General features: G+C 38.9%; 2 protein-coding genes across 2 annotated transcripts in view; one reads left to right on the top strand and one right to left on the bottom strand.

The window, feature by feature from the left end:
- The window catches only part of flii (FLII actin remodeling protein), a 16,331-nt gene extending 9,270 nt beyond the window's left edge, over positions 1-7,061 (bottom strand). The window contains exons 1-9 of the mRNA XM_016678362.1: positions 6,907-7,061; positions 4,977-5,087; positions 3,065-3,136; positions 2,847-2,927; positions 2,502-2,749; positions 2,295-2,398; positions 835-1,010; positions 560-717; positions 371-481 (exon numbers count right to left, since the gene is read on the bottom strand). Of these exons, the coding sequence (XP_016533848.1) occupies positions 371-481; positions 560-717; positions 835-1,010; positions 2,295-2,398; positions 2,502-2,749; positions 2,847-2,927; positions 3,065-3,136; positions 4,977-5,087; positions 6,907-6,969 (1,124 nt within the window). The 5' untranslated portion in view covers positions 6,970-7,061. The remainder of the gene's footprint in view (positions 1-370; positions 482-559; positions 718-834; positions 1,011-2,294; positions 2,399-2,501; positions 2,750-2,846; positions 2,928-3,064; positions 3,137-4,976; positions 5,088-6,906) is intronic.
- A 1,394-nt stretch (positions 7,062-8,455) lies between these two features.
- LOC103147400 (desumoylating isopeptidase 1-like) lies at positions 8,456-15,080 on the top strand. Its single transcript, XM_007565718.2, has 6 exons — positions 8,456-8,646; positions 8,899-8,920; positions 9,078-9,147; positions 10,433-10,542; positions 10,651-10,773; positions 12,083-15,080. The coding sequence occupies exons 1-6, from the start codon at positions 8,556-8,558 to the stop codon at positions 12,171-12,173; spliced, it is 507 nt and encodes a 168-aa protein (XP_007565780.1). The 5' UTR covers positions 8,456-8,555; the 3' UTR covers positions 12,174-15,080.
- Positions 15,081-15,327: the final 247 nt, after the last annotated feature.

The raw sequence follows: 15,327 nt of genomic DNA, 5'->3' as shown, positions 1-15,327 counted from the left end.
TATATATATAAAGAAAGAAGATAAAGGATGATCGGTTTTATATTGTTTTTTGCAAACATTAGTAAGGGCCACATATTGCTATAAAGCAATATGCAAAATGAGGTTCTACACACTAATAACAGAACAGGTGTTAAAAAAACAAGTCATAAAAACAGATTTCCTCACTAAATATAGAAAGTTAAATTAAACAATGAATTTCCCTGTTTTAATTGACAGAAGTTGGTTTACAACCACAACGTCCAAATTTATTAGTCAGCTCCATTTATCTGGTTTACTTCTTGCTTTCCCCAGTCCTAAAAAAGCATTTATAAAGAGGCACTTCGTATCAAACCCACATTAATGTGGTCAAAAGTGACAGAAACACCATTAATGTGGCCGTTTGTAACAACGTTGTACCTCCAACTCGGTTAAGAAGTGGATGGTTTCCGGCAGCGTCACCAGCCGGTTCTTGTTCAGCACCAACTTCTTCAATTTGTCGCACCTAAACGACACGAAACCAAACATTTAGAGAGCGTTGCAACATTTCTGAGACGACACCACGTCTGCGTCTACGGCGCACCTGCAGAGGCCCTCTGGGATGAGCTCCAGGTTGTTGTTGGCAGCCATGAACTCCGTCAGGCTGCAGAGTTTGCTCACGCCTGGCGGAAGCCCGTCGAAGTCCAGTTTGTTCGAATTCACGTACAGCTTCTTCAGCTTGGACAGCTTGCAGATGGCAGACTGATGGGAGACACATAAGCAAGCGTTTCACCACCGTGCGGTTTGCGCTCTGGACTGTAAAAAAACAAACAAACAAACAAAAAAAACACGAGGTAGCCGGGTAGCGTCGGTTCTCACGGGCAGCGAGGTGAGCTGGTTTCGGCTCAGGTTCAGCGTCTCCAGCTGGGTCCACTGGTCGATGCACAGCGACAGCTCAGAGATCTGGTTGCTGCTCAGGTTGAGCCTCTTCAGGCTGCTCAGGGAATACAGGCACTCCGGGACCCGGGTCAGGTCGTTGCAGGACAGGTCCACGTCTGGACGGACAAAGGCGAGAAAGACGGCAAATGTTTACCCGACGGTACGAGTGTGATGTCTGAGGTTGCTCATCCAGAACGCGACCCGGAACGTTTTTCCTCCCAGGGTCTTTGCGGTGTTTTCTGTGCGGAGTCTCAGTAAACCTAAAGGAAACTGGTAACTGTCACAGAACTAAAACTAGTTTCAGGGTTTTTTTTGGTGTGTTTTTGGTCTTTTTTTTTTTACATTTCCTGACTTTATTTTTTGTTTTTCAGGAAGGAAGCAGGAAAAAGAGGGAAAGCCGAATCTTATGGACAGCCTGATTTGCCTTTGGGAGCAATAAAATGTTTCCGAACGTGAACTGAATCTAAAGAGTGACGACGGATGTAAAGATGGAGCTTTTAGATAACATAAGAAACAAAATACGGAAGCTCATGGATTTGTTGCAGGAACACCAGAAATAACTTCAAAATGGCAACACTCTGAAACAGGAGTAAACTGCCTCCCAAATCTGAAAAGTTAAGCTCATAAAATATCTGGTGGCATAATTTCTCTATCCTTCCCTCACAGTTATAAATCGTACTTGCTTTTCTTGGATTTTTTTAATATAATATTAGGTTGTCATAATTTGGTATTTATTTTTTAAGATGCATGTCGTCTTGGCCTGTTTCACAGATTTTTAATAATTAAAGTAGAAATTTTGTTCATGATACAGACTCCTGGCAATTATCATTTCTTTTTATTTATTTTATAGAGCACAAACCCTGTAAAATGTTCTGAAATTAACACTTTAAATCCCCCCAAAAATGTTTATTTAACATGACTGTTTCCTCTCTCCACTTCCACAGATGGCTAAAGGGAACATTCAGGTTTCATTAAATTAATTTATCTAAATCTTCCTGTGCAGTTAACTCAATCTATTTTACTGTAAGCAATAGAAGTCACTAGAATCAGACATGAAGAAACAAGGTTTAAATTAGAGTACTGCATTTGGCCAAAATCAGAATATACAGGTCAGGTTTTCTAAAGATCAGTCGTCAGCCAGAAAGCTGCACCTCTAGTTGAAATGCTGCAATCAAAAATACTAATTTACTTCTATCTTCTAAAGCTAGAAGGAACTAGATAAGAGTTTAAACTAAGATTGAACCAGTAGGGAATGCTCAGCAGCCTTCCATCAAAACTACCACCTCCCTACCAGGTTGTTTCCTAGATTCTACCCTGGAGATCTGATTTTGCCCCCCCTCCCAGTTCCTGCAGCTGAAACAACCCGGGGTAAAACACCAGGTCCAGAAAAGCTTCGCTACCTGCCAAATTAGTCAGTCCCTCCAAACTGGTGGGCATGTTGCTCTGCGTTCTCTGCGTGTTCCTCAGGTGAAGCGTCTGCAACGCCACCATGGCCGGCAGCTGGCTGCTCAGAAACACACACAACAGGCCAGCTTCCAGTTTAGCTGAAAAAGCTCCACACACACACACACTGAAGAGAAATAAAGGTGTGTGTGTGTGTGTTTTACCGCAGCTGGGCGTGCATGAGCGGGTTGTTGTTCAGAATGAGCGTCTGCAGGTGCACCAGGCGCCTCATCTGGGGCGGCAGGCTGTCCAGCTTGTTGTCACTCAGGTCCAGGTACAGCAGGTCGGTGAGGTTGATGAACAGCTGGTTGGGGATGGAGTCGATGCTGTTGTGGCTCAGATTCAACACCAGCATGTTCCTGCTGTTCTCTAGGTCCCTGGGGATCTCTGTCAGCTGGTTGTAGCTCAGATCCTGCAAAAAAGAAAAAAAAGAAAAAAGAAAGAAGTGATATTTTCACTCGTACATGTTAACTAACCAATAACGTGTTTAACAGGTGATGGTTTCGCACCAGGACGGAGAGGTCCTCAAGCTGAAAGATGTCATCTGGGACTCCAGAGTTCTTCAGGCTGTTGGCTCTGGCCACCACGGCCTGAACAGGGACGAGACGTGAGACTCCACACCGGAGCAAACAGAAAACAGGGCAGATGCACAAGATTCATTTCTACAGTAAGGTGTGTGTGTGTGTGTGTGTGTGTGTGCGTGCGTGTGCGTGCGCGTGTTAGTTACCCGCAGGTTTGGTAAGCTGGAAAGTTCTCCATGTAAAGTGGTCAGGCTGTTGTGACTCACTGAAAGATGTTCCTGAAGAATGGAGATAAAAAGGTTGCACTCGTTAATAAATAGTTCTTTATCTGAACAAGAGGTCGGCTCAGCCCACAGGTTCCCCTCTGCAGCCGAACGCGGCTCTGATGTGCGCTGATCGGGCTCGTCGTTTACAAAATTAGCAATAGCCAATATGGATGTGAGAAGGTCCTTTTGACGGAAGAGAGACAGGGAGGATAAAGCTGAGATGTTTTATTCTTTTGAGTTTGATCAAACATGTAGAAATCTGTGAATGTAAGGCTCTACTTTCTCAAGGGAGTAAACATGAACTGTCTTTGTAAACTACTAATTTTTGAAGCTAAAAAAACCATGATCCTGGTCAAAAACAAAATCGTGATTATTTGTCACAACGACTCATTTAGTATGAAAACTCGTTTTATTCACAGACTTTTGTCCTTTTCTTTCAGATTGCAGTAAATTTAAAGTGTCTAATCAGAAGGCTGAAAAAAAACATCACAGCATTTAATACCTAGCAAAAATAAACATTTATCTTTTTTTGTTTGTTTGTTTGGAATGCTCTGCTTAAAAATCTTACATTTAGTTTTTTACAAAGGTGATATTATTTTTGAATAAAAGCAGCTCAAACATGTTTCCAGGCAGAGTGGGCCACGTCACATCAATCTGTCCTCTCTTAAATCATCCAATTACAAATTTCTCAACATTTAGAGTTTTACAAAGACTTCTGCTATTTGTGTTTACATATCCTGAGAGCAACAGAAGAAGGGAAGTTTAGTATTTTATAAAAAATTTGACCTTTTTCAAAAATCTAAATAAACACAAATTTGATTAATTGCACCTCGATATGCTGAGATGTAACTAAACAGTTATGACAGTTAAATATAGAGATATTTTTAACTAAACAATGACAAAACTAAACCGTCTCAGAAATTCAGGGATTGTTTCTGTTAAACAGAAAAAAAGTTTTTTAGGATTTTCTGAATGTATGCAATGAAATGTCTCTGGCATGTTTACAAAAAGCCAGATACATATGAGATTTAATTCTTTCTTAAGATCCACTATGATAGAACATGGACGTTGCAGCAGTCAAGAACCAAACATTTAAATACATATTTCATTTGAGGAGCTATAAGCCTCCAGAAGAGGCTGAGTGTTCAAGAGAAATGATTCCTGTTCTTTGGTTACAACGAGACAAAACGTGATCAATGTCGAGGACTGCAAAGACTTTCGATCGAGCAACATGGAAACCGACGTCAACGCTTTGATCAGGAAGAAAAATGAACCTGTCCGTCTAACCGGATCGGTAGAGCACTCAGGCGCACTTCACTGAACGCGAGGCATTAAAGGTTTAATACAGCGTCCCTCCAGAAACGCTCACAGTGCACATTAGGAATAAAATAACTGCATTAAGCTACAAGGGCAAAAGCTTTTAAAGTGGGAGGAAGGAGCTCCCAGTCGTTTCAGCTGAGCTTTGAACAATAAAATAAAAACAAGTTGAAATAGTTCTAAAACAATGAGCAATTCTGTTAAAAAGGTGGTTAATCATTTTTTAATTTGTCACTTCTTTTTTTGGGGAAAACAATCTATTTAGTACAAATAAGTAACTTCTTAACCCACAAGCCCTTTGTTTCCCAAAGACGAGGCTGCAAATAATCTAGTGTAGTGATTTTCCAACTGAGTGGAAAATCTCTACACTAGGAAATACACTTCCTGTCTCAGCAAAAACCTGTTACTCTGCCCTCAACTGAAAGACCGAGAGATTATAGTTTCTACACGGTGATACCGCATGAAAAAAAAAAAAAAATGCTATAAATATAAACGCTTTGGGGGTGATTAAATGAAATCAGTTGCAATAACTCACCAGCTTCTGGAGAGAAGCCAGCTCCTCTGGGAGGTAACAAAGTCCCGTCCTGTTCAGCTTCAGCCATCGCAGGCTGCTCATACACTTGACGTGTTCAGGGAAGTATCCTCCCTGCAGGGACAGACGCAAACAGAGAGAGATGGGAGGATAATTAGGGAGAAAAACTCTGGAAACACAATTAAGACAAGCACTGACTTCAAAACAATAAACCGAACTGGAAGTTTCTATAAGGCCAGAGAAACTTTTTCAATCCTGATCAGACAGAATGAATGAAAGCAGCAAGTTGAACACCTGATTTAATCTGTGACGACTTCTTGATGTTACCGAGGTCAAATCTGTGTATCGTTGAAACAGTAACTGCATGATTTAACCCAAAAATAAACACTGTTAATCTGTGGAGTGTATTTATAGTCTGTTACAGAGAAGCAGGAGAACACAGATAATGTAATCTGGCTTACTTGCAAGGAAATGAACTGCGTTTTTGTTTTAATAGTGACTTTATTATTTTAATGACTAAGCAAAATCTGAAATAAAGCTTATTACATACAATTAATAGATTTGCATTTTCAGGAAGTAATTGCCAGTACAGCAGCGAGAGGTAACGCGTCTCAGACGGAGTTTAGGTTTCTCAGTTTAAATCTTCAGCCCACTGCTGAGATTTCCCACAGCTCTGAGTTCTGGAGGCTGGTTCGTTCTTCATCATGACCCATGCATGACCCGACTTCAGGCTTCTGGTTCAGGGATGCCAAGACATTATTTACATTTCCCCAGGACATGAAATTTCTACTTCCTTGTTTGACTCTGGAAAATGAAGCTTTTTCTCTTCTTCCAAACTATTTAGATTGATACCAAGGAGATCAAACTTGGCCTCGTCTGAGCGCAGTACTTTCAAAAGTTGTATCTTTTTTTACTGTCTAATTTATGCCACACATGCACAAATTATTGTGGAGGCAACACAGACCCGTATTGCCTTAAGGGTCTGTGTCCTGCAACTTTTGTTGTCCCTGTGGTACCACTGGACTTCAAATCACTCCACAGTGCAGCTGATAAATTCCCTCTCCTCGTCTAGGAGAGCTTCTCTACAAGCCCACCTCTCAATGGCTTGAAAGAATGAGAGCCTTAGCGTGACCTAGTCAAAGTCCAGATTTGACTAGATCCTGTTGAATGATATGAAATTGAGCGTTCAAGCTCAAAAACCCTTAAATGTGCCTGAATTACTGGGTCAAAATCTCACTGCTGCGATGGAAATAGAGTCAGTACCAGATGTAGAAACCGCCTGATTGCAGTTGTTGTTGTTGTCATCAATACGATCTCTCTCAATTAATTAATACACAGAATGAGGTCAAGTTATGACATTTTGGCCAATCATTGAGCAAACAAAGGCTGTCAGGACATACGGTAGTCATGACAACACTGGTTGATTTCAATCCCTCAACATGCTCTGACAAAGTTCAATAAACTGCACTATGTTATCTAAACCTGCAGCATCAGTCCATACTGGCCTGCATTGTGAAAACAGTAAAAAAAAAAAAAAAAACGTATCGACGCGTTACAAGCAACCCTGAAGCAACACAGCTAAAGTTAGCTAAAAGTAAAGCTAAATTAGCAGGGTGACGTGATGGTGGAAGTGGCTACTTTGACCCAAACTATACTTAATTGTTGAATAAGTGACAAACTTAAGAGAAAGCTCTTCACTATCTTTTCCTTCAAAGTACAATTTAGCAGGGAAAAATAAAGAGGTCAACAGTAGCGGACATGAATGCTACTTTGTCATTTTGACAACTGGCTAACGCCCAATGCTCCTAATGTTAAGCTATGCCTCTGTTTCAGCCATTTGTTGCCGATTCTCACACTTGAATTAGCTTCAGCTAAAGCAGCGGGTAAACAAACACTGGTATAAAACTAGCCAAAGTCAACCAAAAATTCTTACTTTAAAGTCGTTTCCACTGAGGTCTACCCCCCTAATGAAGGGAAGAACTCCGGTGGCAGCCATTTCTGACTAGTTGATGTCAGCTCCTCCACCCTTAACTGTCTATTTTGGTCCGAAAGGAAGGAGGGTTGTGGCTGTTCTTCTTTCTGGTTTTGACAACGTCTGAACACCGCACGTTCGAGCACATTACTGCCCCCCTCTGGTTCAGGATGTTGTGGATTGCAAATTGCGGTAGAAGACGTGGATGCGCCCCCCAATGGTGGACAGCTAACATTACGCATTCTCCTCACAAAAAACCCCATCAAAAATAAATTAAAAAAAAATATGGAAAGCGGGCCACTCCCCACTCCCAACGCAATTTAGTATAATACTAAATTCAATTAAAATTAAATTAACTAAATTAAAACAGCCTGTTGACTTCATAATGCAATTAGAAAATTGGGTCTACGTGTGTTACGTGTGTGTGTGTGTACGTAACACACTTCTACTTCTTCTACGTGTGTCTACGTGTGTGTACCCTAATAAGAGACAAATATTATTCCACGAAGCTAATAATCAAGAAGCACAGCAAATAGGTCAGGAATAAAGTTGTAAAGCCATACAGTTGAATTATGTTATGTTATATTTCATGTTGAGTATTACCCAAATACTAATCTATCATAAATGACTGTAACTAAACCAGGAGCAACTTTTATAGAAAATGAAATGAACAAGATAAAAATATAAGCAACAAAAAAGTAGTATCATCTGCTGTTGCATTTCAGACAACTGTCACAACTGGGGGTTTTGTATTTACTTTAATTTTTAAGAAAGACACATGATTTTTGGAGAAAGTTGTTAAAATAGAAAGGTAAGGAAAGTACAGAATTAATTAGAGAAACTACCAAAAGCCTAGCAAAAGCATAGTAGCCCTAGAGGAGCTGCAGAGATTCACAGCTCAAGAAACACATAGTGGTGGTAGCATCATACTGTTGACTTTTCTTTATCAGGGACATGGAAGCCGGTCAGAGTTGATTGGAAGATTGGAGCAGGGTTCACCTTCCACCATCGATTTATCCTTTTTCTTCTACTTCAAAATCATGCAACCATATGTGATGATCTATCACATAACACTGCAATGACAAGTTTAACAATGATTAAGATGAAACAACAACAGCATATTGTTTTAGAAAATAATTTCTTTTACACAAATATTAGTTGTTTTTTTTTAATCTAAAATAAGATTGCATTTTCTATCCTTTTTAAGCAGTGATTTAATTAAGACAATTTAGATAAAAGCCACCATTTGTCAGCTGAGAATATCGATTTTTAAAATGATTATTATTATTTACTATCATATGACAATCTTCGAGCCCAAATCGTTATGTTAGGCTTAAAATAGTGTGAAGTCACAAAAACAGTTAAAGTAAAACAGAAAAATGTGTCATTGACCTTCAACGTAAAACTACATGCTCTTTTAAAAACTAATCTTGATGTAACGTTTCCTCTTTCTCTGTAGAGGTTAGTTTTATTTTGAAAGTAACAAAAGCGGAAGTCAGCAGACGTAATGACATCACCCTTCTGTTAACTCCTCCCCTCCATCTGTACCGTTTAAGGGTCTGCAGTTCAGCTAACCGAGATAAAAAACCAGATAATTTAGAGTTGAAGTAATGGATAAAAATATACCTCGGTACAATGTTCAACTGTATATCTACGACCTGTCAAGAGGAATGGCTCGCAGCCTTAGTCCTATCATGTTAGGTAAGTTGGTATTAAATAATTGTAATAAAAAAAATAGCGGTTGCAGAATGGCCGAAAGGGGACAATATGTGAATAATATCTTTTAACTTTACACGTCTAAGTATTATTTTCCCAGTTTATTAAAATCCTGACTGTTAGTAGTTGTACATTATATCATGGGAACAGGGATGTCATTGGTTTAAACGGGCTCTTCAGAACCAGTTAAAATGGGTCTGCTGTCTCCTACCGTCACTAATCATCTCCTTGTTGCAGGTAAACAGCTGGATGGTATATGGTGAGTCTGACTTCCTGAACCGTAGGAATACTGTATGCTCTGAAATACAACTACAACATGTAGGGCAGTAACTTAAAGAGCATTGCAAAATCTGTATAGCTTGCTACAACGTTTCTGCAGTCTGTAACTTGGATTTACTTTGGCTTTTTTCTCGCAGGCACACAGCTATAGTGGCATATGGTGATGAGTTCTTCTTTGGAGGGGAGGGCATCTCCAGCTGTTCACTGGTAAGATGGATTTGCAGCTCCTAACAGTGAGCTTCAGAGACTTTTTACCCTCCCTTTTAGTCACCCTGCTCCCTGTATGCGGTGGCAAGATAAACCCGAGCCCTTTCTGTTCACAGCTTGGCTTATCATAAACTTTCAAATTACTGCTCTCACTGTCGATAGGAACAAGTGTCTAATTTTCTGACTAATGAAGACCAACACACATCTGCTTTTCCAAAATGGCATGTTCTCTTGTCTTTCTAATTTTAAAGAAAAGCTAGGAGAAAATAAAAGAAATAATTTAATTCCTTAAGAATTTAATTATTAACTATTATAAAATAAGTAAATAAGTATACATTTCTAATTTTCCCCACTGAATTCTAATTTCTTTTTATTATTTTTGCAGCTGAAATTATTTGAAGGGTTTTTACCCATGAAGCAAATAAATGGCGCTAGGCAACAATACTAGTCCCTGTGTACACATGGAAGACAGAAGATGGCTTACGTATTAAGATTTGGAAATGCAATAGTTTATGTTTAAATGCAGATTTTAAACTTGAACATCAAAATTTTAAGTGCAATTTTGCATAACTGTTTTGTTTGTTTTGAAACAAATGTCGCGACCTCTTGCTTGCCTGTGTATTGTTTTAGTTTTTCTCACCATCACAATAAGATTAATTAAAAAAAAAAATTCTCTTGGTTTTTGTTTTGCTGTTTTTCACTCAGTTAATGTGTTTTTCTTGAGAGTAAATCTGTAAATATTCTGCTTTTTCTATGAATTGGAAAAAAGCTACTTTTTGACAGCTTTTTAAAAATATTTCACAAAAAATGTAGCTGTAATCAGAATACTTTATTGTGTTTTTTTTTTAATGACCATGCAGAGTCTAAATGCCACTAATATAATTAAACTTTCATAGACGTCACATGGAAAACATGATTGAAGCTGATAATGACATTAGTTATAAAAAAAGTAAAAAAAATAAAATAAAAAAAAAAGTAGATGCATAAAATTCAATGGTAACATTTAAAAGAGCGCCGAAAGACGAGACCAAAGCGAAATGAACAAGAGAAAAAAAATCCTGTTCACATACGACATTAACTCTTTACAGTTGTTTATGTTTATGGTTGTGATAAGTACCGTCTTCCTCGCTGCAGCTAATTATTGATGAGTTTCCACATCCAACAAAGTTGTAGCTTTTAGTTTTGCCCTGAAGGAAAAAAAAAAAAAAACTAAACTAAATGAGCGGGGTGTTGTTCCTGCGGCATTTCAGTTTCAAAACGCTTTTCTCTGTGTGGTTTATGTCAGGGAGGGACGATGCTGGGGCCTCCAGACACGGTGGTGGAGCTGGGCGAGACCGAAGTGACGGAGGAGATCTTCATGGACTACCTCTCCTCTCTGGGAGAAACAACATACAGGTCCTGGGGGCCGTCTTGTCCTCTTTTGCAGCGAAGCTATTCCCGGTCCAGTCGTGACTTCAGCGTCAAGATGATGAATCTCAAACCTTCTCTTGCTTGTTTGTTCAGAGGCGACAGGTATCGTCTGTTCGAGCACAACTGCAACACGTTCACCAACGAGGTGGCCCAGTTCCTGACTGGCAGGACCATCCCGTCGTACATCACAGACCTGCCGTCGGAGGTCCTCTCCACGTGAGTGACCGGCTTCCACAGAAACTGGTTTAGAGTTACGATAAACGGACCTGGTTTATTCTCCTGGAATGACACGCCGGTTTGAGGGGAGTTTTGGTTCGGTCACAGCTGAGACAAGTTTTACCACAGATTCGGTGTGATCTGCTTCCAGCTACAGACATGACCCAGAGCTTCTCTTACAGGGATAAAAAAAAAGACAATTATATGTTACTATTTATATGTAACACACATTGTATATTGTCACCTTCCTAAAATAATAGCTTGCTGAATTTTTTATTCTTTTTGCCTAAGACATCTTTTGTAAAAAAAAAAAAAAAAAGAAAGAGAAAAAAAAGTGGTGATTTTTGTTGTTGCCAAAATTACTTTTGGCAAGAAACAATGACTTGGGCCATTATTTTAGGAAAGTTAGGATATGTAAAATGTGTATAAGATAATTAGTTATTAGTCATCTGCAACTTGTTTAAATCTGTTAAGACCTTTTTCATCCACTTTAAATTATAGAACAGGAGCAATTGGTATTTTTTGTTTAACAAAAGACAGCATGCGAACTAACACGATTCAGATAAGCCGAGTATAGAGAGTTTATTCTAAAACATTAATAAAATCAACTCACCCAGGTTAGAATATTTTTAAAATGACGTAAATAAGGAGCTCAATTCCACTTTCAGTGCCTTTAAAGGTGAGGAAAGTAAACATGTCATGTGTATATTTAGGGATTTCCATTGGTAATGTTTTCGTAAATGTTGCAGCATTCATTTCCCAAAAGCCGAAATTGAATCAACTTGGAAGTTGGATCCCTGGTTCGATTCCAAGCACAGATTGTTTTTGCATGATGTGTCCACGTTCTTTATGGTCCTGTAGACAGAGACCAGCCGCCCTTTGACCCTGCAGAAATAAGCAGTGTAGATAATGAGTCAGTGAGTGAGTGTGTGTGGTAAATGTTCATTTAGGACACATAAATGCAGTTTTTAATAATCAAACGTGTAAATGTAAAAAAAAAAAAAAAAATCTCAGATTTTAGTCAATTTAAAGTGTCTCAGGTTGTGACTGTTGTGAAATAATATGAGTTATGGGTTGAAATCCAAACACTTTCTATTTATTTCTCTCTTTCTCGCCTCTCCGTCACTTAAAATCAGTAAACGGAGGGTCTGCATTTCTTAAAATTTACTTCAACTTAATCACAACACATTTAAATGGCTTCTGGTCTGATGAACCGTGAATTATAAAGTTTAATTTCTGTGATGGAGTCATTGATATGTAGTTTGTTTTTTATTATTTCAAATAAAATCTCTTTTGTCCCATCCTCCAGACCGTTCGGCCAAATCCTTCGACCGATCCTCGACTCCATCCACATCGCCCCGCCCGGAGGCAACGTCATCAACGGTGGGAGAAACATCTGACCGCCCGACGGAGCCGCCCAGTGTTCTGCAGGTCTCTTTCAGTGTTGCTGATCTCTTTTAACTCTTTTGTTTCCCGTCTTTGTTTCTCATTCGTTCTGCATAATAAGTGACCACCGACTTAAGGGGGAAATATTTTTCACATCCGAGAGATTTTACAGCATGCCAGTGATTTGACAGTAGAGGCGACGCATCTTGTTTTTGGTCTTTGTGCGATTTGTGAAATTGAAACAAACAAAAACAGCATTTAATCAATGCAGTTCAATTTTCACATACAACCAACTTGGTTTGGATAACCTTTTTTGTTTCTTCCCCTCAATAAACACAATCTTCATTTGGAAACTGTACATTTTTTTTAAATTCGCCTAAGTTATCATTGTCTGATATGAAAATGAGAAAAAAAATGAGAATTGTATATTTAATCAGTTAATGTAGGAAACAGATTCTGATATTTACTCTCAGTATAAGATGAAGAATAACATAATAAAGTCTTCATGTGACGTAAATAAGGAGCTCAATTCCACTTTGTAATGGATAAATTAATCAAAATCCCTGAAGGTTTTACTCTGAAACAAAATTTTCCATTGAAAATTTAGTGTTAAATTACACTTGACTATGTTATTCATCGCTGGAGTTTATTCTTTAAACGTATTTATATTTGGTAAAGTCATCCTGACTTTAAGTCGGTCACATTTCTATATTTGCACCTTGTTCATGTTTGTTAGCCTTTAGTTTATGTCCAATCAACATTCTTTTTATATGTGTCTGTAATCTGTTTTGATTTATATTTTCATTTTGTTGACGCACAATATGTTGTTGAGGAATAAGAATAACTTAAACATTTTCCTCTATAGAAATTACTCCATATTTTTCCATTTTGTTTGTGTTCAGTACATGAAGAGTTTTCTTTAAAATTGCATCCTGCTCTCTCAACCATACAACAATAACCTGCTTGAGTCCTTTAACAGCCACCAGAGTGTGTTTGAACTCCAGCACACCTCTGTGCCTTCATCCCCCTCTGCCTAACTAGACTCTCAGCCTCCATAAGGCTGTTTAAAGTTGACATAGTGTCTATATAACAAATAGGATGTAATAATATGAATTACACATCTAGTGCACAAAGCAACACCCTCTACAATCTTATTGTACAACACACATGATGCACCACTTTGAGTACAACACAGCTCCCGTCCACACACTTAATGCTACCCCGGGTAAAATGACTGGAAGTAAATTAATCTTTTATCGAAGCAGAAATATTCTGAAACGCCAAAGAATTTGAGAAATCGATTGGGAATTAGGAGTGTTTTTAGCGTTAGCCACTCTTGACCCGGATGTTTTGAAGAACCCCTTTTGGGTAATTGGACAGGGTTCCATCACCCCACAATTTTGTTTTTTGTTTTTATTTTACAGGATTTAAGTCTCAAGGCTGAGACGGCCTTGGAAGAAAGATAGTTTTGTGTCCCATCAACCGTTTCTGTGGCCAAATTCTCTTCATCATCCTTCTGCACAACTACCCAACGTTAGTTCAATTTCAGTTTTCTGCCAAAAAAAGTCACTTCTTCTGATATTTCAGATTCTCCTATAGTCCGACACATTGCACCACAGTCGGCATGCAGTGCTTATCCAAATATTCATCCGCCAGGAGTTTTTGTCTTCATCGTTTAATCTTTAATCACAATCCCATCTGAACCGAAGACACAACTCTTGATAAATTCGCCACAGTGTCAAGCAAACTCCACATGTTTACGTTTGTAAAGGTTGGAAGCTCTTTTCCTGGGATGCCTCCAAGGTGACTGGCATGTAGATCACGACTTATGGTTGCTAAGGAAACGTGGCTTTCTTTTAACTCCCTTACCATATTTCTTACTGTGCACTATGGCAAATCTTCATCCAGTTGCTTTTACCTTTTTAATTATTGCTTTAGCAGAGAAAACCTAAACTCTGCTATTTACCAACTTTCCAAGATCTGCCTTACTTAAACCTGCTCTCTTGCCGTTCCCATTTTGAAGAGAATTTGGCCTTTTGTCATGTCATGTTTTCACCACTAGGCAAACAGGATGTTGTGGTGGTCAAAGTTCCTGATCTACAGATAGCTAAGGGATATTTCTAAATGTTCTACACTGAATAAACGTACTAAAACTAAAGGGTGTAAAATTATTCTCCTGCGATGAAAGATTAATTTGTTTCAAGGCTTTTTAAATATCCTTAGCAGGGGTGCCAATTAGTGCGGGAGGGGCGCAGTACACTAATTAAACGGCTTTAGGGTCTTTCCAGAACCTTTTTCTGCACGAACACAAACTACGAGCACAGTATCGAGAAGCAAGAATCTCCGAGGGTCTAAACCAGCATTAAGCTTCATGTTCTCGTGCAATAAACAAACCTTCCACCCTCGCTTTCCCAGCAGCCACTGGGGTCGGCCATTCTTAGTCTCGCTCTCCTGCATCAGGACGCAAATGCTCCAGGAGAACTTGAGAGTTCCCCACCTTCTCTCCAGCTCACTGACACACCAACCCGACCGCTGAAATGTATCACTGAACAAGTCGCCCTTTATCGCGCCGGTGTACGTTGTTGCTTGCTGCTAGCCGTCCTGTGAAACTGCAGATTGCACCAGATATTTATAGGTATTGTTTACCGATTTATTTAAGAACAAAACAGTGTTATATATTTCTGCACTTTGTATTGTTTGTGTAATGTGGGTTTTTGTTTTTTCCTTGGTATTTCTTTGTAAATCTATCTGTGAATTAAAGTCGTTGAAACTCCTTCTGTGGTGTTTCTTGTCAAATCCAGCGATTCTCAGTAGGCTTTAAACGCAGACTCACGAGTACTTTGATGAATTAAGATAATCTGTTCAAATGAAAGAATGCATATTTTCTTTGTGTGTACCAATAAACATTTTACCTCACTGTGGAGAAAATTCAGCCTGTTTTTCTTTGCCAGACTTTTAATTTTAGCCACAACAGAAGATTATAAGATTATAGCACAAACATACCAATACGATTGAGGTCATAACTTTGACTAGGCCTCTCCAAATCCTTTGTTTTTTTTGTTTCTTTGTGTTACAAATAGCTTTATAGCCTGGTAGATGTTGAATGTCTTCAAATCAAATCATTGAGTTTGTTTAGGCTACTTCATGTTGTCATGCATGCATAGAGGA

This window comes from Poecilia formosa, unplaced genomic scaffold (genome assembly GCF_000485575.1).
Source record: "Poecilia formosa unplaced genomic scaffold, Poecilia_formosa-5.1.2 Scaffold182, whole genome shotgun sequence".
Classification (NCBI taxonomy): domain Eukaryota; kingdom Metazoa; phylum Chordata; class Actinopteri; order Cyprinodontiformes; family Poeciliidae; genus Poecilia; species Poecilia formosa.
This window is presented reverse-complemented; position numbering and strand designations above follow the sequence as displayed.

Bases quoted from the DNA above. Each gene is read 5' to 3' on its own strand.
- LOC103147400 (XM_007565718.2), top strand. From the start codon at position 8,556: ATGGATAAAAATATACCTCGGTACAATGTTCAACTGTATATCTACGAC. The intron at 8,647-8,898 runs GTAAGTTGGTAT...TCCTTGTTGCAG, and splicing joins CCTTAGTCCTATCATGTTAG to GTAAACAGCTGGATGGTATA. The intron at 9,148-10,432 runs GTAAGATGGATT...GGTTTATGTCAG, and splicing joins GCATCTCCAGCTGTTCACTG to GGAGGGACGATGCTGGGGCC.